Here is a 19921-nt window from a genome sequence, read left to right as displayed (position 1 = left end):
TTACCTCTTCACTGTAGAAAACACTAGCAGTAAAAGCCTGCTAAAGAAAAACTCTTTCTGTCAAGAGCCCAAGTCTCTGGTCTTAGTGGTGACACAGTATTCCAGCTGACTAACGGACCACTCCCCCCACCTCCAAGGAAGCCAGAAGCAACACAGGAAAGCAGCTCACCTTAAGGCATGCTAAAGAGACAGATCTTGATGTTCAACTCACTTAATACTCAACAGGTGCAACCTGTTTTTCTTCCTTTCTTTCTTTTGTCTCTTCTTTCACATGCTGGTCAAAATAAGTGTCTTTTCTGATACTCTGGGCTTCTTATTCTTTCTATAAAGTCTCCAGCATGTGTCTGCTTGTCCATCCTGTTTCTACCTCCATGCTGGCTTTCTTCCCAGTCTCTTCTCCATTTTCTTCCTCCCAACATCTGCTGAGATTACAGCTTTGCCTGCCTGCCTGCCTGAATGGCCAGATGGAGGAGACACTCTTTTAAACTTTAATAAAATTGTCCTCAGGCTTTAAAAAAAAATCAGGAGGAAAACACCTGAAGACAACACCTAACAATGACCTCTGGCTTTTGCTCTTGTACACATGTGCAAGTTGGTACACACATACACACATCAACATGCATGCACACATGAGCAGCTGTGCCTACTGTAGTGGTCTGAATGAGAATGGCCCCATAGGCTCATAGATTTGAACCAGGAGTGACACCATGTGGAAATAAATAGGTGTGTCCTTGTTGGAGAAAGTGTGTCAATGGGGGTGAGCTCCAAGGTTTCAAAAAGCCCATTACAGAGCTGGAGAAATGGCTGACAGGTTGTTCTTCCAGAGGTCTTGAGTTCAGTTCCCAGTACCCACATGGTGGCTGACAACCATCTATAATGAGATCAGGTGCCCTCTTCTGGTGTGCATGCAGGCAGGCAGAACACTGTATACATAATAAATAAATCAATCTTTAACATTTTTTTAAAAGTCCATTACAATCCCAGAATCTCTTTCTTCCTGCTGCCTGCCAATTCAGATGGAGAACTCTCAGCTGTTTCCCTAACACCATGTCTGCCTGTGTGTGTAGTTCGTGCTTGGACTAAACCTCTGAAACTGTAAGCAATCCCCAATTAAATGCTTTCTTTTGTAAGAGTTGCTTGGGCAGGTGTCTCTTCACAGCACTAGAACACTGACTAAGACATCCACCCTGTACCCCATGACACACATGTGGAGGTCAAGGAACTATTTTTGGAGAGTCAGCACTCGCCTTCCATGATATGTAGGTCCCAGGGATAGAACCTAGGTCACAGGTTTGGTGGCTAGCACCCTTATGTGCATCTGGTAGCCCCTGATATGGTAGAGTTTTAAGAATGAAAGAACTATGAATTGAGCCACTAGTCTCATTTGGAGGATATTACATATTTCTAATTCACTTGTGAATCAAAACACAAACAAAAACAAAACAAAAAAACCTAAACTTCTTGGCTGTGTCCAAAGGGCAACAAAAAAAAGCAACTTTTTTTTTTCTCATATACACAAAATCTTAATAATACTTGTTTTACTGTGTAATTTTCATTACTGAAATAAACTCCAAAACTAAGTGCTGAACATGCTAAGAGATTTGTAATAAATATTCAGAGTAGAAAATTGTGGGGTTTTAAATCTCTTACTAGAAACCATAGTTTGGATAATACTGTAACAACAAAACTGAAATATTTAGTATTTTTCTATGAACCAAACTGTCAAGAGGAGTGGTATACAGAAAAGCAAAAAGCAATCACAGTTAAAAATATGGTGAGCTTATCAGAAAATAAATTATTCTACCTGTGTCTGAATCTCGTTCCTCATTTCTAGATGGGCTGATGGTAAAAGGAAGTTTACGTTTCATGGATGATTTTTCTTTCATTTCCTTGCCCATATCACTTCGGTCAATTTTTGAAGTTTTGCTGTAAGATGCAATCTTGTCTTTACTCTATTAAAAAAAAAAGATCAAAGATAAATAAAATTATATCAGTATTTACTAAACAGTATGGTATTTTAAATTTAATCCCCTTTATCATCTGGGCTAGACGATGGCTCACAAATCGAGAGCACTGGCTGCTGTTGCAGAACACCTGGGTTCAGTTCTCAGCATCCCCACTGCAGTTCACGGCTGTCTGTATCCCGTTTCCAGGGACTCCATGTCCTCTTCTGACCTCCAGTAAGACATGCATGCATGCATGCATGCATACAAACATATGAAGACAAAACACCTATGCATTTAAAAAAGCCTCCATTATGGACTTTTTAAAATATAAAAATATATTATAGCCAGGTGGTGGTGGCAGTGCACACTTTTAATTCCAGCACTCGGGAGGCAGAGGTAGGTAGGTCTTTGTGAGTTCAAGGCCAGCCTGGTCTACAGAGTGAGTTCCAGGACAGGCAGGGCTGCACAGAGAAACCCTGTCTCGAAAGACCAATACATTAATGTATTTAATATACTTAATGCAGGGCTTCAACAATCATATCTCCTTTGTGCTGGCTATTTTTATGTCAACTCGACACAAGGTAGAGTCATCTAAAAGGAGGGAGCCTCAACTGAGAAAATAACTCCATAGATCTGGCTGGAGGGTATTTATTCAATTGATGACTGATATGGGAAGGCCCAACCCATCATGGGTGGTGTGATCCCTGGGCGAGTGGTCCTGGGTTCTGTAAGAAAGCTGAGCAAGCCATGAGGAGCAAGCCAGTAAGCAGCACCCCTCCATGGCCTCTGCAGCAGCTCCTGCCTCCAGGTTTCAGCCCTGTTTAAGTCCCTGTCCTGGGTGTTTTTGGTAATGAACTGTTATGTGGAACTAAGTGAAATAAACTCTTTTTTAAAAAAGATTTCTTTCTTTATTTTATTTATATAAACACTCTGTTTTCGTACACACCAGAAGAGGGAATCATTTTATTACAGATGGTTGTGAGCCACCATGAAGTTCCTGGGAATTGAACTCAGGACCTCTAGAAGAACAGTCAGTACTCTTAATAGTTCTTCTCCGGCATCTGAAATAAACTTTTTCCTCCCCAAGTGGCTTTTGGTCATGTTTCACCACAGAAATAGAAACCCTGACTAATTCATCCCTCAACCATCTGCTTTTGTGAGACAAGAGCTCACTATGCAGCCCAGGCTGGCCTCAAACTCAAAGTAATCATCCCGCTACAGCCTCCAAACTAAAATTATAGGTGTGAACCACCACACCTGCCCTAATTATACCATTTTTTCTAAGATCATTCATATTCTCCTGGTTTTACTTAATAAAGTTAAGTTTAAATAACATTAAAATATTTTGAATATAACAAAGTCATATCTGACTATAAGTATATGTATTACAAGGGATAAACACATAAAGAAGAGAGGGAAAGAGAAGAGAAGGAAGGGGAGAGAAAAAAGGAAAGGGTATAGGAACCAGGGAGGAAGAGAGAAAAGAAAATGATAATCTTTAGAACTGAGCTTAAATGTAAATCAAGGGAATAAATAAAATTACCAGACATATTTCTAATTTACATCAATAAAAACCTTAAAGCCTAGGAAAAAATGTACAATTTTCCTAGAAATTCACTAAAAACTGGGTAATGAGCCGGGCATGGTGGCACATGCCTTTAAGCCCAGCACTCAGGAGACAGAAGCAGGAGGATCTCTGGGAGTTTGAGGCCAGCCTGGTCTACAAATGAAGTCCAGGACAGCCAGGGCTCTGTTGCAGAGAAATCCTGTCTCAAAAAACCAAAGAATAAAAATTAAAAAAAAAAATTAATAAAAAAATTAAAACCCTGGGTAACAAAGCTGAGTACAGTGGACTATGCCTTTAATCCTAGTACTTAGATTTCTGAGTTCCAGGCCAGCTTGGTCTACATAGAGTATTCCAAGAAAGCCAGTGCTACATGCAGAGAACCTGTCTCAAAACAACAACCAAAGGGTAATGAGAAGGAGAAAAGGCCTAAATATACCTTGGCCACACAGGACAATAAATCTATAGTCAAAGATTTGTTTACAAAGGTGTACGTGGACCGACAAGACACTGAGGCTGATAACTGAGTGTGATCCTGGGACATACGTGGGAGAAGAGAACTGACTGCACAGTTGCCCTTTGACCTCACACCTGTGTGCTGTGACAAGCATGCACACACAGGGAAACATGTCCTAAAACAGTAGCAACAGCAGAAGAAAAACCTGGCACCCTTTACACAAAAATTCAAGGAACAGGTATCTCCTGTTCTAGCCACACAACACAACAACATAAAAAAAATTAGGATCTAGCCAACCCAATTTACAAGTCTGAAACAAATCTGATGGTAAAGCCCAAGACTGAAAATTATAGATTGAGGAAATCTTAAAAATCTTAAAATTGTCAAATCAAGTTTAATATCATTAGAAAATATCATTCTGCCCTAGTGGTGGTAGTGTACACCTTTAATCCCAGCATCTGAGAGGCAGAGGCAGGGGGATCTCTGAGTTTGAGGCCAGCCTGGTCTAGAAGGAATTAACATTCTGGGCTGAAGCAACAGCTAGGCAGTTACAAGCATGTACTACAGCTCTTCCAGAGGACCCAAGTTTAATTTCTAAAGCTCACATGTGGCAGCCTGTAATTCCACCTCCAGGCTATCTGACACCCTTTCCAAGGGCACGCCCACACATGTGGTATACACATCCATAGACAGGCAAATATTCACATAAATAAAAAAATTAATCTTTTTAAAAAATTAACAAAACATAATTTACCCAGACTATGCAAAGATAGTCCATTATCACAAAGAGACAAACGAAAAACCCTCTTGGGTCTGGAGAGACGGTTTAGCGGTTAGGAGCAGGCAACACTCTTGGAGAGGAGCCGGTTTGGTTCCCAGAACCAACACCGGTTGGCTCATGACCACCTGTACCTTCAGCTCTAGGAGATCGGTCTGCCATTTCGCATGTGCGTATACCCACACATTTGAGATCCATGTTACTTTTTTTAGCATAATCACTTGGGAGTCCTTTTTCCAAGTTCCAAAGAGTAAAAAGTCTTTAGCTATCTGGTACCTTTCTTCCATATGGTCTCTCTACCATATTGCTGTCACTGTCAGAATTTTCACTCTGAACTTGCTTTGTGAACCCAGATTTGGGCATTTTATAGCTGTTCAGCTAGCTGCTTCTTCTATCAGTCTTCTCATCCTGGACCTGTAAGATCAGACATACAAGCATCATTGGTACATGCATAGAATACAATCTACTTAATGTTGATGTGCCACAATAACACAACTTAAACTTCCCAGTTTCTATAATGTTTTCCAGAAAAGATTTCCTGTTTCCGCTCATCAATTTGAGTTTTTATTAAGGTTCTCTCGTTTAAGTCTCCACAGCTTGTCAATGGAGAAAGAATGACTCCAGACCCACTGTCTCTGAAGCACTACTATGTGCAGCTTTCTCGATATCCACAACAGCAACAGCGCAGAGCTGCTGCAGATAGAACAATGCAGAACGGTGGTAGAAGGGTCCTCATTCCAAGATGGATCCAGAGGTGGGAGCTTCCCACAGGCTTCTCCTCAGACTCAGACAAAGCGTGACGGATGCCATCAGCAATGTATACCCAGCTCCCTACATTACAATCTACCTGTGTAGCTCCCTGAGGTAGTTTCCTCCCTTCCCTGAGCACTCAGCCATCTTGTCATTTTGGCAAGCTATCTGCTCATATACTCATGGTGGGCTATAATAATCACTTTTCACACGGTTTTCTTTCTCTCCTACTGTGTAAGCTATGTTCAACCAGGGCCTTCTCTGAAGCTTATGCTTATAACAAACCTGGACTTGAAAGATGCAGCAAAAGTTCTAAGGAAGTTTCACATATAAAACAGGAAGCTGTAAGTCTTAACTGTTTTGTTCTCTGATGATCAAAGAGCCACATGTAGCTATTCAAATGAATAAAAATTAGACAAAAAGTACAGTAGCTATTACACTATGCAGTACAGGTACACATTTGTATTGTCACGGACAAGCGTCTCTGCACAACAGTGGCCTAGTAAGGCTCCTGTTCAAGAAGAACATTACACAACAGAGTGAGAAATTCAACGACTGACATGCTTACTTTCAACACCTTCGTGCAATAAATCTTCAGTGAGTATCACAAGTCATTTTAGTGCCTATGTGAGCTACTTCAGACACTTTGGTAATATTAATAAAGTCTGCTATACTACCAACACTGTCCTATTAGTGCTTGAAATGTAATTTGGTTTTGATAAGGGGGAGAGGGGTAAAAACACCTTAAATGAATTGAACTAACAAAACCATAGTAAATGATCTGTACAGAGCCCAATGAAAATATAGTTAGTTCCTGGCCCAATGTGAACTACAATCACTGGAGCAACCATAAAACAAACAATAATATAAAAAACAAAGATTAAAAGCATTCCAATGAAAATGGAATATTTAAACAAAAAAATACTGTCAATGGGGCTGGTCGGATGGCTCAGCAGGTTAAGGCACTTTTAGTCAAAACTGACAAGTTAAGCTCAAATACTGGAACCCACATGTGGAGAGAACAATTCCACCAGCTGCCCTCAGGCCTCTACAAGCATGCTACAGTGCATGTGCACACACACACACACACACACACACACACACACACTGTAATAAGAAAATACAGCCAGTGATGATGGGGATGACTGTACAGCAAATAAAAGCACTAGAGGTGCAACTCTCACAAGGAGAGTTCAATTCCTGAAACCTACATAATAAACTGGGTGTGTCCAGGCAGTGGTGGCCCATGCCTTTAATCCCCAGTATGAGAGAGTTCAAGGCCAGCCTGGTCTACAGAGTGAGTTCCAGGACAGCCAGGGCTACACAGAGAAACCCTGTCTGGAAAAACCAAAACCAACCAAACAAAAACGTGGATATAGTGGCATCTGCAATACCCAAATTCCTGTGGTAAAATGGGTGACGGGGCAAGAGAATCACCTTAGAAGACAACTGACCTGGAGCACAGCCACTGCACAGCAGAAACATGGAGAACAGACTCTCAAAGGTTCCACTCTAACATAAACACTGTGCAATGCACACACAGGCACCCCCCCCACCACACACACCAGCTTGCACACAGTATCTTCTTAAAAGCTCGTAAAAACTTGCTAGGGATGTGGGTCTCAGTTGCAGCCTTTGCCTAGCATAGATTAGGCTCTGCAATTCAACCACATCAAACCAAAAAAACGAAAACTCCTACAAAAACCATCTACAGTTCAAGTCTTTCCTTTTATGGAAGAGAAAACAAGCTTGAAGGAATAAGAAACTTTCCATGGGTGTTTTGGCATTACACATAAGAAGCAGAGTGTGCCTTCAGGCACTCAACTGCTTAGGGTACTACCATATAAACAGAACCACTTAAAACCAAGTGCTTTCCTCATAGCTGGCAGTGAGTAATCACAGAGAAACAGAAAATCTCCAATTTGAATCAAAACTAAGCTGCTTCCCAACAGACACCAACCTAGTAAGACCATGAAGACAAAACATTATGTCTTTTGTAGATGAAATCAAGGAAAGTTATTAGTAACCTAGAGGAGTATCATGAGTATTTTTTAAAAAAACGTTTCAGGGCATTAATATCAGATTAAATGGAATGTTTGTCAGAGAAATTTACATATTATCTTAAAAGACCTTTACTTATAAAAAATTCGCAAGACATAATAAATATAATACATTCCAAAAATATTAACTGTTAAACCCATTAGTATAGATTCAATGTAAATCATAATCACTACAGTAATCACCAAACTATACACAGAGCTCTAAGTAGCACACTATATAATTAGAATGAATAGCTCAAGATACACAAATAACACCAAAGAGGCAGGAAAAGGAAGACTGGGAAATCCATTATTGAGGTTAGACAAGAAACTACAGCTGGCAGAAGAAGCCAGCAGGTGCCGGTGCTTGCCCCCAGCCTAGCATCATGGTCTGATTCACAGAAGCCACACGGGAGAGAGAACCAACTTCCAAAAGTTATTCTCCAACTTCACTTGTAGCACGCACGCATACACTCATATACATTACACACAATGAATATTTTTACACACAAAAAAATAAAAGATTTACTCCAAACCTAACAATATTTACATGAAATACAAATTGTAAATGTCTTAATTGTTTTTTTTAAAGGTAGGAAGAATGGATTTTGACTCAAGTTTCAGGGCAGGAAAGACCCAGCTGGTAGCTCATGGTCTCACTCAATCCCCCAGTCAAGAGACATGTGTACTGGCTGGCTTTTGTGTGTCAACTTGATGCAAGTTGGAGTCATCAGAGAGGAAGGAGCCTCCATTGAGGAAACGCCTCCATGATATCCAGCTGTGGAGCATTTTCTCAATTAGTGATCAATGGGAGAGGGCCGAGCTCATAGTGAGTGGGGCCATCCCTGGGCTGTGGTCCTGGGTTCTGTAAGAAAGCAGGATGAGCAAGGCATGGGAAGCAAGCCAGTCAGCAGCACCAGCCATCAACTCTTGCCTCCAGGTTCCCGCCCTGCTTGAGTTCCTGTCCTGACTTCCTTCAACGATGAACAGCAATATGGAAGTGTAAGCCAAATAAAACCCTTTTCCCCACTTTTTTTTTTTATGGAGTTTTGTCACAGCAACAGAAATCTTAACTAAAACAACAAGCCGGAAGAATGGCTTAAAGGGAAGAAACATGACCTACTAGAAAAGTAGTATGCTTCCACCAATCCAAAAGATAAGAATGCCATCAGGTAACACCTAAGGTTTATAGAAAAGTTTCCCTAATCTTGCTGTAACCATCTCTCTGATATAGCTACCAAGATATATATAAAATAAATAGATAAGATAAATATATATAAGATGAATATATATATAAGATAAATATAGATATTATATATCTCTTAAGTAAAAGATGGAAAAGGTATTCCAAGTAAATGAAGCCATACAACAAGGAAGTGGCACTATTCTAATCTGACAAATACAGACTTCAAACCAGAGCTAATAACAAGAGATACAGGTCAGCGTATACTGATTAATGGAACAATCCATCAAGGATGTGAGAGAAGATTCCTGGAAAGAAGCTGTGTCTGGAAAGACGGACCAAACGTCAGTGATGTGGACAGGTGGAGTGTGGCAGGCCCAGAGGCTAACTACCTTACTTGGGGCTAGCTCTACCCCTCAGTAGCCACTCCTTACCCATCCATGTGTCAGAACTAACATCTTACGGTGTGACAGATTTTAAAAACCTTTTGAAATCTATGAATATGACAGGCTGCTACTTCTTTACCAATCCAAAAGCTGACACCTAAGGCGTATAGAAAAGCTTCCCCCATCTTGCTGTAACCATCCCTCTGATGTACCTACCAATGTATTTTAAACTTGTCTGGATTTATGACTTTTTTAAGCCTATAGAATTATAAAACTTCATGAAACTGCTTCCATATTGGAACATGGAATTTGGGGTTACCTAAATCTGTGTTTCTGGGTCATGGTCCGTCAAAATGACTCCAGAATAAAAACTATCTCTTATTCCCTTGAAGGTGAGAGCTCTGTTTTCTGCACTGACAAGGACATTACAATTCTAAGCATGTATGCATCAAAGCATAAGTGCATCCAATTCATCAAACAAATACTACAAGACATAACCCAGCATTATATTAATCAGATTATATAATAACATCAGATTAACCCTGGACAGTAACAGTAGATGACTCCAACACACTGCTTGAAATAATGAACAGGTCATTCAAGCAAAAAAGAAACAAAAGAAACATTTGAATTAAATTACATCATAAGCCAAATGAATTTAACAGGCATCTATAGAACATTTCCTCCTGGCCTGATAGTAAGCATGATAACCTGAGTTTACAGATAGGGAGCAGGTGATTCTCACAAGTTGTGATATCTGACCTCCAACAAATGTCATTAAATAAATTAATTCGCCCAAACGACGTATAAGACACATCTCTCTTTGTAGCCCTCAGAGCTTCCTCTAAGGGGTCATATATTAGGACACCAAGAAATTATTAAGAAATACAGGAAATGTGAAAGAATTCTGCATATCGCAACAGAAAAAAAAAACTGTCCTAATAGCAATACAGACTATAGATCACATATAAATACATGGAGATTAAATAATAATAAATGATGAGTGGGCGACTGAAAAAAAAAAACAAGGAGAATTGTTAAATTGAAATTGAATTAAATAAAAACAACATATCAAAACTACCTAGAGAACAACAGTAGTCCAAGAGGGAGTTTTATAGCTGTAAGAGCCTGTATTAAGAAACCATGCCTATAATCCTACCACTCAGGAGGCAGAGACAGGTGGATATCTGTGAATTTGAGGCCAGTCTGGTCTATACAGTGAGTTTCAGGACAGCCAGAGCTACTACATAGCAAGAACCTATTTTTAAAAGAAAACAAAACAATCCAAACAAACAAACAGAACAGTAGAAAACAAACTAACAAATAGCCTAATGACATACATGTAGGCAAAATACCAATGCACATAAAAGAAATAATTTTTAAAAGATCCAACTTTGTAAGACTTAAAGAGGAAGCCATTATGACAGGTACCAAGAGCTTTTTAAAAATCATCATGATATACCTTAAATATATAGGTATATACATATTCTACTAAACTGGAAATTGTCAAGGAAATGGTAATGTCTAGAGTTTTGAGCTACTATACGAGTGCTGGAAACTGAATGCACCTCATCTAAAAAAGCAGCAAGTAATTTAGACCACTGGCTATTTCTTCAGTGCCAACAAATTACAGAAAATAGCACTCACAGCGATAAAGTAAGCGAAGCATCATTCCAGATGCAGGTGTAATCCAATATACAAAAGTCAGTGATTTTTTTTTTTTTTTTTTTACTGATTCACATTGATTCAAGGACAGAAATCACATGGGGAAAGAAAGAAAAGGAAGAAAGAAAAAGAGAGAAAGAAAGAAAGAAAGAGGAAAATAAAGAAAGCTGAGAAAATCCAAAAAGTCCTGAAGAAACTGGTAAGAGGAGGACACTGAACAGTTGAAACAACCCTGAGCAGCAAGAGCAATAACGAAGCGACACTGGACACGTCACAGTTGCTGACCTCAAACACACAAGTCATAACAGTATAAACAGTACGTACTGGCACAAAACCAGACGTGTATGCTAACGGGACAGAAAACAAACACACCCAAGTAGCCATAGCCACCTGCTTTTCAACAAAGGTGTCAAAAGATACACTGGAGCTGTGTGACAAAAACAAACAGCCTCTTCAACAAATGATCCTCAGAGAATGCGGATGTATCTGCATGTACAGAAATGAAATCAGATTCCTATCTGTCATCTAAACATGTATCAGTTCAAACTGGGTCAAAGGCCTTGTAAGACCTGAAACTCAGAAACAGTTAGAGCAAATACATCAACACAGGTCCACGCCAGGTATGGTGGTGCATGACTTTAATCCTAGCAACACTTAGGATTAAAGGGATCTCTGTTAAGGCCAGTGTGGGCTACACAGTGAGCTCAATACTAGGCCAAAGCTACACAGTAAGACTTTCTCTAAAACTAAAAAATAAAAATAAAAAGATAATGGCACACAAAAAATACTGAGGACAGTATCTTACGGATTAACTAATAATTGATAAATGAGATTTCGTAATATTAAAATCCTGCAGAGCAAATAAAGCAATCAGTAGCGTGAACAGCTAGCCAACAAAGAAACATAGAAGCTGGGCACGGTAGCGAACGCCTGGGACCCGGGACTCTGGGAGGCAGAAGCAGGCGGCTCTCTGTGATTTTGAGGCCAGCCTGGTCTACAAAGTGAGAGTCCAGGACAGCCAAGGCTACACAGAGAAACCCTGTCTTGAAAAACCAAAAGATAAAAGTATAATGACCAGGGTGTAAGGGGGTAAACAAAAACAAGTAGGCTACAGTGACAGCTAAACTTCTAGTTCCAGTAAGAAAAATTTCTAAATGAACTGAAAATTATTTAAAAAAGCAATTATCATTTATCCATTGTATTTCTCTTCTAACAGAAATAATTAAACAAGGGGCCAGAGGAGGCTCAGGAGGTAAGGCATGCACCACTCTTCCAGAGAACCCGAGTTTGGTTTCCAGTATCCATGCCAGGCCACCCACAACCCTGTAAAACTGCAGCTCCAGAGTGATCCAATGCCCTGGCCTCTGTGGGCACCTGTACTCACATGCACATCTCAACACTGACAAAAACATATATATATATAATTAAAGATAAATCTTTCTGTGTCTACATATACAGCTTAATTGAAAATTTTCCAACTGTGCTGGAAATGTCATCCTCCCCCCCCCAAGAGCTACAGACGAATAAAAACCCCAACATGAAGCATGAGAAGCCCCTTTGAGTTGTTGGTCAGGGCTGTCCAAGACTTCCAAAACATTCTAGGCTAGTACTACTGCCCCTTGGAGGTGAGTTCATTTTGCTGAAGGCATCACACATTTTGGACAGAGCACCTGAGCTGGGGTCTAATATGAAAGCCTTGTTCCCAAGGACCACTTATCACAGTACTAGAAGGTGCCACGCCAAGGGAGGGAGGCAACTAATATTCCTACCCACCTATGGTGCCTATGAGTCACAACAAGGACCAGCATGCTGTAACTATAAAGGTACAATAGCGGCACGGATACCTTGGCAGAAACCAACAGCTCTCTAATTGGACTTAAGGCCTCCTCAACAAGAGGGAAATCATACCTGGTATTGAGAATCTAGCCAACCACCCAGCGCTACTGAAGTCATGAATCTTGGAGTAAAAATTAAAGCCACTATTTTGGAGTTAGCCATCAAACCTGCAGGATCGCTAATTATATTCTAAATATTTATCCTTACAACCAGACATAAATGAAGTTCTCACCCCTCAACAAAGAAACTTCTCTTTGCAACAGACAAGGACCGCTGCAGAAAACACAACCAATCAAAATGCAGAACAAGACTGTGTTCCCAGGCCTGTAACACAGTTCCTGTACCGAAGGCTCAGATCGCTGTAAGACCCAAAGGAACAGTAAGTTTAGGAGTACATCTCCTAAAAATGTCAGAAAGGTGATAGTTCAAGAACAGCCAAGGCTGTTACACAGAGAACCCTGTTTCAAACAAACAAACAAACAAACAAACAAACAAACACTAATCAGCAATCAAGAGGGCTGGCACAGGACTTACTAAAGCAAGCTAAATTTACAAAACTCCTTTTGCCCTAACAGGTTCTAAAACTGTTGCAATCTCCACAAGCCCAGTAGAGGGCTGCAACAACTCAAGAGGAACAGTAGCTTCCCCTCCGTTCTTGGCAATGGAAGCTGAAGAAAAATTACCAACACTCCAAGTATCTACTATCAACTCCAGTAACTTTTCTACTGACAACGGGGGAAAAAAGCTTAGATTCCAGAAGAGGTCAGTCAGGCACAAGCTCCAAATTAAAAAAACAACTCTCCTTTCTCCATTTACAAAATAGTAAGCCCCTGAAGGTATCACTAACACAGTCACAGGAGGGAAAAATCAATGTGAATGGCTTAGCAATTCTCTACTGCCTCCCATACCCCAGCTACCCATGCTACCAGACTAATCTTAAAATGCTTTCTCTGGGGGGCTGGAGAGACAGCTCAGTGGTTAAGAGCACTGTCTGCTCTTCCAGAGGTCCTGAGTTCAATTCCCAGGAACCCACATGGTAGCTCACAACCATCTATAGTGTAATCTGACGCTCTCTTTTGGCATTTGGGTGTACATGCAGATAGAGCACTCCTACATAAACATAAACATTTTAAAAGATAAACAAAATGGGGGCTGGAGAGATGGCTCAGAGATTAAGAGCACTGGCTGTTCTTTCAAAGGTCCTTAGTTCAATTCCCAGCAAACACATGGTGGCTCACAAACATCTATAGTGAGATATGGTATCTTCTGGCATGCAGGCAAGATGCTGTGTAAATAATAAATGTATCTTAAATAAATAAAATGATCCCTCTGTTAGGAGACTCTCATTCTAACTTAATCAAATCTCTTCTGCATACAGAGCAGAGCTGAAGTAAAACTATCACAAAATTTCAAGAAAATCCCAGTACAGAGGCAGGTGGATCTCTTGAGTTTAAGGCCAGCCTGTCTACATAGCAAGTCCCGGGTCATACAGTAAGAACAACTCAAAATAAAAATAATATTTTTTTCAAAGTAAATTTCTAGGTCATATTTGTAATCTTAACACATTCCCTAGGCAGATGCTCTCAACTGCTATATACAATGTACAACAGAATCAAGAGGAAAAACGTGAAGAATTAATCACAGAGACCACACTGGGGAAACACGCTGCAAAGAGACTCACAGGAAGCTGGAGTTTCAACAAGCCATGGAAAAACACAAGTGGAGATGAAGGCGAGAACACACCTGGGAGGTACACACAGATCCAACTGAATTTGAAATGGTCAACTTTACATTCATTATGTTATTTTGTGTAGCATTTAAATTACTCAGGATTTCAATTTTTTAAAAGATTTTATTTGGGACAGGATCTCACTGTGTAGCCCCAGGTGATCTAGAACTTACTATGTAGACCAAGCTGGACTTGAACTCATAGAAATCTGCCTGCCTCAGCCTTCTTGGTTCTTGGATTAAAGGTGTGCACCATCATGCCCTGCTCTAAGAATATTGATTATTGATTTTTATGTGTGTGACTGTCTTGCCTGCAGGTATGTCTGTGTATCACTTGCGTGGAGAAGCCAGAGGAGGTCATCAGAGTCTGTAGAACTGCAGACAACTACATAGTTGAAAGCTGGGAACTAAGATCTTGGGAAGAACACAAGCTCTTAACCACTGAGCTCTCTAGATTAAACTGTGTAATTGTCTTCTTTCCTACTCCTTACCAAAGCACTTTTTTACAGCCTGTCTTTCAATAGATCATACTACTTAGGAATAATCCTTGTGACATTCTGAATATTGCTAACAGTTTATCCTGAATAAAACTCAATGTCATGGGGCTGGAGGATGGCTCAACGGTTAAGAACACTGGCTGAGCTGGGAGCAGTGGCACATGCCTCTAAGCACTTGTGGAGACAGATGCAGGTGGATTTCTGTGAGTTCAAGGCCAGCTTGGTCTACAAAGTGAGTCCAGTAGAGCCAAGGTTACACAGAGAAACCCTGTCTTGAAAAACAAACTAAACAAACAAACAAACAAACAAAAAAGAACACTGGCTGTTCTTCCAGAGGACCTGGGTTCAATTCCCAGCACCCACATGGCAGCTCACAACTGTCTGTTACTCCTGTCCAAACGGATTTAACACCCTCATTTGGACATATATGCAGACAAACACTAATGTACATAAAATAAAAAAATAAATTAATTTAAAAAATCTCATTGTCACTTCAAATGAATTCTTTAAAAATAAACACACACTTGAGTCAGCAAGATGGGTCAGTGGGTAAAGGCCTTGCCCTTAAAAGTAGGCCACCTAAGTTAGATCCCTTGAGCTTATGTAGAGACAGAAGGAGTGAGATTGTCTTCTGGGCTCAACAAGTGAGTTACATATATATATACACGCACACACATGCATACATACACTTCAAGCACAATAATAAATAAAAACTCAAAAGGTAAGTGTATACTTGAGCTTTGATAACAAGTATACTTTTTAAAATGGTGGAAAAGGGAAGAGCATACACAAAATTAAACAGATTGTGGTATAAGGTCATTGGTTTTTGTTTGTTTTTGTTATTGTTGTTTTGGTTTTTTTAAGACAGGGTTTCTCTGTGTACCTCTGGCTGTCTTGGACTCACTTTGTAGACCAGGCTTGCCTGGAACTCACAGGTATCCACCTGCCTATGCCTCAGGAGTGCTAGGATTAAAGGCTTCTACCATCACATCCTGCTAGGTATAAGGTCATTTTTTTCCATTTTTTTTCTTTCTTTTTTTATTATTATTAGTTACATTTTATTAACTCTGTATCCCAGCTGTATCCTGCTCCCTCATTCCCTCCCAAACCCTTCCTCCCTCCCTCGTCTCCTCCCTGCCCCTTTCCAAGTCCACTGATGGGGGGGACCTCCTCCCCTTTCATCTGATCCTGTTTTATCAGGTATCTTCAGGACTGGCTGCAAAATCCTCCTCTGTGGCCTAGCAGGACTGCTCCTCCCTTAGGGGGTGGGGAAGTCAAAGAGCCTGCCATTGAATTCCTGTCAGATAGTCCCTGTTCTTCTTACTATGGGAAACCAATTGGTTACTGAGCTACCATGGGCTTCATCCGAGCAGAGTTTCTAGGTTATATCCATACATGGTCCTTGTATCATACTACTTAGGAATAATAGATCATACTACTTAGGAATAATCCTTGTGACATTCTGAATATTGCTAACAGTTTATCCTGAATAAAACTCAATGTCATGGGGCTGGAGGATGGCTCAACGGTTAAGAACACTGGCTGAGCTGGGAGCAGTGGCACATGCCTCTAAGCACTTGTGGAGATAGATGCAGGTGGATGTCTGTGAGTTCAAGGCCAGCCTGGTCTACAAAGTAAGTCCAAAGTTACACAGAGAAACCCTGTCTCGAAAAACAAACTAAACAAACAAACAAAAAAGAACACTGGCTGTTCTTCCAGAGGACCTGGGTTCAATTCCCAGCACCCACGTGGCAGCTCACAACTGTCTGTTACTCCTGTCCAAACGGATTTAACACCCTCATTTGGACATATATGCAGACAAACACCAATGTACATAAAATAAAAAATAAATTAATTTAAAAAATCTCATTGTCACTTCAAATGAATTCTTTAAAAATAAACACACACTTGAGTCAGCAAGATGGGTCAGTGGGTAAAGGCCTTGCCCTTAAAAGTAGGCCACCTAAGTTAGATCCCTTGAGCTTATGTAGAGACAGAAGGAGTGAGATTGTCTTCTGGCCTCAACAAGTGAGTTACATATATATATACACGCACACACATGCATACATACACTTCAAGCACAATAATAAATAAAAACTCAAAAGATAAGTGTATACTTGAGCTTTGATAACAAGTGTACTTTTTAAAATGGTGGAAAAGGGGAGAGCATACACAAAATTAAACAGATTGTGGTATAAGGTCATTGGTTTTTGTTTGTTTGTTTTTGTTATTGTTGTTTTGGTTTTTTAAGACAGGGTTTCTCTGTGTACCTCTGGCTGTCTTGGACTCACTTTGTAGACCAGGCTGGCCTGGAACTCACAGGTATCCACCTGCCTCTGCCTCAGGAGTGCTAGGATTAAAGGCTTCTACCATCACATCCTGCTAGATATAAGGTCATTTTTTTTTCCATTTTTTTCTTTCTTTTATTATTATTATTAGTTACATTTTATTAACTCTGTATCCCAGCTGTATCCCGCTCCCTCATTCCCTCCCAAACCCTTCCTCCCTCCCTCGTCTCCTCCCTGCCCCTTTCCAAGTCCACTGATGGGGGGGACCTCCTCCCCTTTCATCTGATCCTGTTTTATCAGGTATCTTCAGGACTGGCTGCAAAATCCTCCTCTGTGGCCTAGCAGGACTGCTCCTCCCTTAGGGGGTGGGGAAGTCAAAGAGCCTGCCATTGAATTCCATCAGAGATAGTCCCTGTTCTTCTTACTATGGGAAACCAATTGATTACTAAGCTATCACGGGTCACATCCAAGCAGAGGTTCTAGGTTTTATCCACTCATGCTCTTTGGTTGAGTTTCCATCTCAGAAAAGACCCTGTGCCCAGATATGTTTGGTCCTTGTGGAGCTCCTATCCTTTCCACATCAAACTCCCCTTCTTTCATATGATTCTCTGCACTCTGCCGAAGGTTTGGTTATGAGTCTTAGTATCTGCTTTGATACATTGCTAGGTAGAGTCTTTCAGGGGCCCTCTGCGGTAGGCTCCTGTCCTGTTACTTGTTTTCTGTATAAGGTCATTTTTAAAAAGCAAAGAAGACTCTTCATCTATTGCTGGCAGAAATATAAGTACAGATACTATGGAAATCAATATCAAAGAATCTACAAGTAAGGTTGGAAACGATAGCATAGTTGATAGAGTGTTTGCCTAAGCCCCAGTGGGTTCAGTCCCCAGAACTGATTAACTGAGCATAGCAGCACATATCTATAATCCCAGCATTCAGCAGGTAGATACAGGAGGATCAGAAGTTCAAGGTCACCCTTAGCGCCAGTTAAAATACAACTCAGAGCTACCACAGGAATAGAGGTAAATACCTGTAACCCAAACCTTCAGAAGTAAAGGGTAGAAAGAAAAATTACTCCAAATTCGATGACAGTCTGGCCTACACAGTGAGTTCCAGACCAGCTAGGGCTATGTAAAGACTTAGCACCACTCCTAGGTATAAACCTAAATGAATCTAGGCCAGCGTACACCTGAGATACCTCTACATTATAGACTCAACTGGTAAAGAAAACATATTAAATATAATTGTCTTATTAATTATACATAACTGTACATATAATAATTTTATTCTGTCATAAAGACTGAAATTGTGTCAATCATAGGAAAAATGAAAGAAACTAGAGATCACTATGTCAAACAAAATAAGCCAGACTCAGAGACAAATATTGCATGCTTTCCTTCATATGTGCAATCTAGACTTTAAAATAGGAAAGCATAAGTGGAACATCTGGGGGGAGGGAAACCAGCAGGAGGAGAAAGGGACAACAAAGGGTACTAAGGGGTGAGTACAGGCAAATCACATGACATGAATGTATGAAACTGTTCTACCCATCATGCTTCTCCTTTCCCAAGGAGAAACAAAGCCTTTAACAGTCTACTAGACTGGGGCTGGAAAGACGGCTCAGCAGGTAAAGCAGCTGCTGTGTGAGCATGATGCTGGAGTTCAGAGCCTCAGTGCCACATAAAAGCTAGGCATGGTGGTCGTGTGGACATCTTTCTGGATTAAATATCCCAACACTAATGAGAGGCTCTTCAAAGGCCTTAGTCTACCACTGACATCTCTCTTCTGCTCTCCGTGGTGTGGGAGTGCTTGCTCCAGAAAGATTCCCATAACATCTCTGGGGACCGCAGCAAGATCTCGTCATTATAACCCTACTTGGTTGTGAAAGACTGCCACTCCCTGGTCTCAGCCCTCTGAAGGTCTCTGGAACTCTGAAGCATGTGTCTTTAACAGGCGAAGGGGACTGTGAGACCCAGGGCCTGAACTGAGTGAGGATGGTCTAGGAGGACGTCCGGACCAGGTAAGAATTGCTGGGGAAACAGGAAGATGGAACTTGTGTGGGATCAATCATTTTTGGGAGATTGCATCCAGAGCCTGGATGGGATACTGAGGTAGCACAGGTCTCCAAGGAAAAGCCTTGAAGGGAGACTGAGGCACTGGTACTCGTCTCTAGAGAAGTAGAGTAGGAATTTAAAATGGGAACATATAACTTCTGGATGAGTGGTGAATGCATGTTCAAAATGCTTGCAATGGTCTCATGGCCCTGGGGCCCAACCTGTGGTTCCTGAGGTCTTTACGCCTGAATTGGCCCTGGGCTCCTGTAATAGAAAGTAACTAAGCAAAGTACGATCTCTTAAGTCACTGCGAGGTGGTCAGCCAGGCAGGCACCTGCTTCGGGAGAAAGTGGTCTCCTCCACCTCACTGGGTGAGATGCATATAAGACCCCCAAGTCCGTTAGAGAACTCTCCTGGCCATCAGGTCTGCACTGCTCTGGTGTGAGATCTGTACAGTCCCTCCCACAGAGACACCAAGGAAGAGCCCCCATTAGCTTCCCCAGCAGGAGGTCCATGATGCTGCCTCCCTACTGGCTCCAACTGCCAGTACCACATAGTGCCAGAGAATCAGGACCACCTGATCCCATCCTCCAATGGTACCTGACCCAGCACTGAGGGAAATGCCAGGCCTTCTCTTCATCCAAGAGGATGGCAGCTATGCTACCACAACACATACTTGCCTGAAGAAGAAGGAAAGCCCTCTGTGACTGCAGACGATTCTAAGAGATTTTCTCCTCACAACCAGACTTAAAA

The 19921-nt window shown here is 41.0% G+C and overlaps 1 protein-coding gene across 4 annotated transcripts in view; it reads right to left on the bottom strand.

The window, feature by feature from the left end:
• Ankrd12 (ankyrin repeat domain 12) overlaps window positions 1-19921 on the bottom strand; it is a 106412-nt gene that overhangs the window by 72448 nt on the left and 14043 nt on the right. For all 4 annotated transcript variants that reach the window (XM_060368247.1, XM_060368249.1, XM_060368248.1 and 1 more), the window contains exons 2-3: window positions 5022-5159; window positions 1805-1952 (exon numbers count right to left, since the gene is read on the bottom strand). In XM_060368247.1, the coding sequence (XP_060224230.1) occupies window positions 1805-1952; window positions 5022-5108 (235 nt within the window). In that variant the 5' untranslated portion in view covers window positions 5109-5159. The remainder of the gene's footprint in view (window positions 1-1804; window positions 1953-5021; window positions 5160-19921) is intronic.

The sequence above is a fragment of the Meriones unguiculatus genome, chromosome 15, assembly GCF_030254825.1.
Source record: "Meriones unguiculatus strain TT.TT164.6M chromosome 15, Bangor_MerUng_6.1, whole genome shotgun sequence".
In the NCBI taxonomy this organism is placed as follows: domain Eukaryota; kingdom Metazoa; phylum Chordata; class Mammalia; order Rodentia; family Muridae; genus Meriones; species Meriones unguiculatus.
The sequence above is the reverse complement of the archived record's forward strand: the minus strand, read 5'-3'. Positions and strand labels throughout refer to the sequence as shown.